The sequence below is a fragment of the Lactuca saligna genome, chromosome 9 (assembly GCF_052625555.1).
Source record: "Lactuca saligna cultivar CGN05327 chromosome 9, ASM5262555v1, whole genome shotgun sequence".
NCBI lineage: Eukaryota > Viridiplantae > Streptophyta > Magnoliopsida > Asterales > Asteraceae > Lactuca > Lactuca saligna.
The window spans coordinates 39,817,431-39,820,287 of NC_136425.1; the positions used below are offsets into that span (position 1 = coordinate 39,817,431).

Sequence of the window (2,857 nt, forward strand, 5' to 3'; positions counted from 1 at the left end):
ATTTACATATATATTACCTTACACATTAAATGTGAAATTTTAATTTAATAAAATGAAAAATACAATAAAATGACAAGTGAAAAATAGAAAATTTAAAAATTCTAGAAAATATCATGTATCCAATTGAATGAGAAGATGACATGTGATAAAAAAAAACCTTCATTTATTATAGTAGATGTGTGAAAGGGAAATGATTTACGTTGTTATTAAATATTTGTCATGGTTTTGGATCAAAACCAATATATTAGAAATCATTTTTATCAAACGAACATATTTCACCAATATATTTGAAATAATTTTTCTCAAACGAACATATTTCATATTTCTACCAAATGTTTTAAAAAATAACCTACTTTTATAAAGTAAAATAAAATAAACTCTGGAAGTCATCCTTGTGCATTTCGCTTGCGGATATAGTCCCTCCAACAAAAATTCAAGTCTTAAAATATATTTGGATCAAACTTGCAACTTATAGTAAACTACACTCGCCAATTTCTACAATAATTTACAAATTAAAGGACTGGATTAGGAATTAGACCAAACTTGTACGTAACCGGTACGTAATTTCTTGAGTATATATATCCACAGTACTTGTGATAGATCGAAGTGAATCAAGTGATTAACTGTGGGAAAATATTAATTACTTGAATCGCAAGCAACCCATCAAACCCTTTCCTGCATGGACGAACACCAGAAAATAGTCGACGTAATGGATCAACAGCAACTCATGCACAACCAGTTTGAGAGTCATCAACAACAACAGAATCTGCTGCTCATGCAATCTCATGAAATTGAATGTATCATCGCTGAACGACAACGACAATGGCAAGAAACCATCGATCCTCAAAATCTTGTTGTCGGCAAAGTTATCGGTCATGGAAGTGAAGGTGTTGTGTATAAGGGCTCCTACAAAGGCCAAACTGTAGCAGGTAAGTACTTGGTTCATGAGTACTTCTCTTGTGTATATTCTCTTTCACGATTTTAATTAATGGCGTTTCATGTCTTGTTTTAGATATTTGATTAATTGTTTGTTTGCGTTATTCAGTGAAAGTTCTTGATGATAATGGTAAAAAGAAGATTTCGGAAGATTCAATGGGGATCGTTAAGTTAGGTTTAATGGAAGAAGTTGAAGTGTGGAAAAATCTTGATCATCCAAACGTAACTAAGGTAAGTTTGTTTTTTGATATATATAGTAATTAATTAGTACGTGATATATATATACAAATCTGCATAATGTATAACAAGAATTCGAATAGCATATATAGTCGAATACGATATATATACATGCATGCATTCATGCCTACTTAATTACACGCAATCATATATCATCATCTAATTATTCTTATAAACTATAAAAATTTCAGATGATCGGAGCAACCATGTCCATGATCACGTCAGGTAGCCGACACAAGATCAAGAACCCGAAACCTGAAAACAACTTTTGTGTGGTCTCCGAATACTTAAAAGGAGGATCCCTCCGATCTTATCTATTGAAGCTCAAGCACCAAGACAAGAAGCTGCCTTACAAAACTGTCATTCGATTTGCTATTGATATTGCTAAAGGGTACGTATATATGATTACTAATTAATATTCTTAATCTTTAACTTAAATTTTCGAAATCCAAATCGCTAAATATTATATATATATGTATGATCTTTTGTACAGGTTGAGTTACCTTCATTCTCAAAAAGTAATTCATCGTGATGTGAAGCCGGGGAACATGCTAATTGACAAAAAACAGACAATCAAACTTGCGGATTTCGGAGAATCAGAAATTGAACCACCAGAGCTTTTGATCACATGTGGTGAAAGGGGGACTCGCGGTTACATGGCTCCTGAGTTGGTAAGCAAACATCCACACGGGCGTAAATGCGACGTTTATAGTTTTGGGATATGCTTGTGGGAGATTTATTGTTGTGATACTGCTTATACGTATGATTTAGGGATTCTCACACCTGATATATACAAGGTACGTATATATACTTTTTTATATTTTTGTTTTGGGTAACAAATTAAGATGGAAATTAAAACGACGTTGTTTGATTACAGTATACGAGACCAAGCATACCGAGGCATTGTCCAAGATCGTTGGCTAAATTGATGGAACAATGTTGGGACATGGACCCCACAAAGAGACCGGAGATGAAAGAGGTGGTGGTTATATTAGAAGAAATTAAAAAATCACTAGAGTTGCTATCGAGGTGGAGACATCCAGAGGGATGGTTCAAGTTATTCAAGCTTAGAAGATGATATATTGTTACGTCTTTTACGGTGTTTTAGGGTCATAAACAATGATACTCTCTAGTTAGTGTTTATGTCACACTATGATAAGTAAGGGTTTATAGTCTACTAACTTTATATTGTACATGGGCGCTATACATCTTCATATTAAAGTTTCCATGATGGTGAATCTATCAACGGTCTTTTTTTATATTATACATGTTTAATAAAAAATATTTTACAATTAACTTTCTTGAGTGATTAGCTTCCATCTAAAGTTTTGTTTTGTGTTTCGTATCATCATCTATGTGAAATGTTTTATAAAGTCACGTCTAACTTTATGATTTTTACACATATGTTGTATTTTTTTTTTTTTGGCAAACGACATTTAATAATGTGCGAGTTATAAGAATAAAAAAACGATAAATTATATGAATACAATTATAAAATATTAATATGTCAAGTCTTTTTTTTCAAATATATAAAATACAATAAAACTATTATGTATATTATTTCATAAAAAATATGCTAAAAGTATCATATTTACATATAAGTATTACGAATCTTATATTTTATATAGGATATTAAAATAAACTACAATAGTATATCTATAAATTTAATTTTGTGAAAAGCGAA

At 31.2% G+C, this 2,857-nt stretch overlaps 1 protein-coding gene across 1 annotated transcript; it reads left to right on the forward strand.

Annotated features, from left to right (window-relative positions):
• Positions 1 to 709: 709 nt before the first annotated feature.
• Positions 710 to 2,251, forward strand: LOC145016245 (serine/threonine-protein kinase 52-like). Its single transcript, XM_078974626.1, has 5 exons — positions 710 to 929; positions 1,046 to 1,167; positions 1,365 to 1,564; positions 1,667 to 1,978; positions 2,056 to 2,251. Exons 1-5 carry the CDS (start codon positions 710 to 712, stop codon positions 2,249 to 2,251), a joined length of 1,050 nt encoding a protein of 349 aa, XP_078830752.1.
• Positions 2,252 to 2,857: the final 606 nt, after the last annotated feature.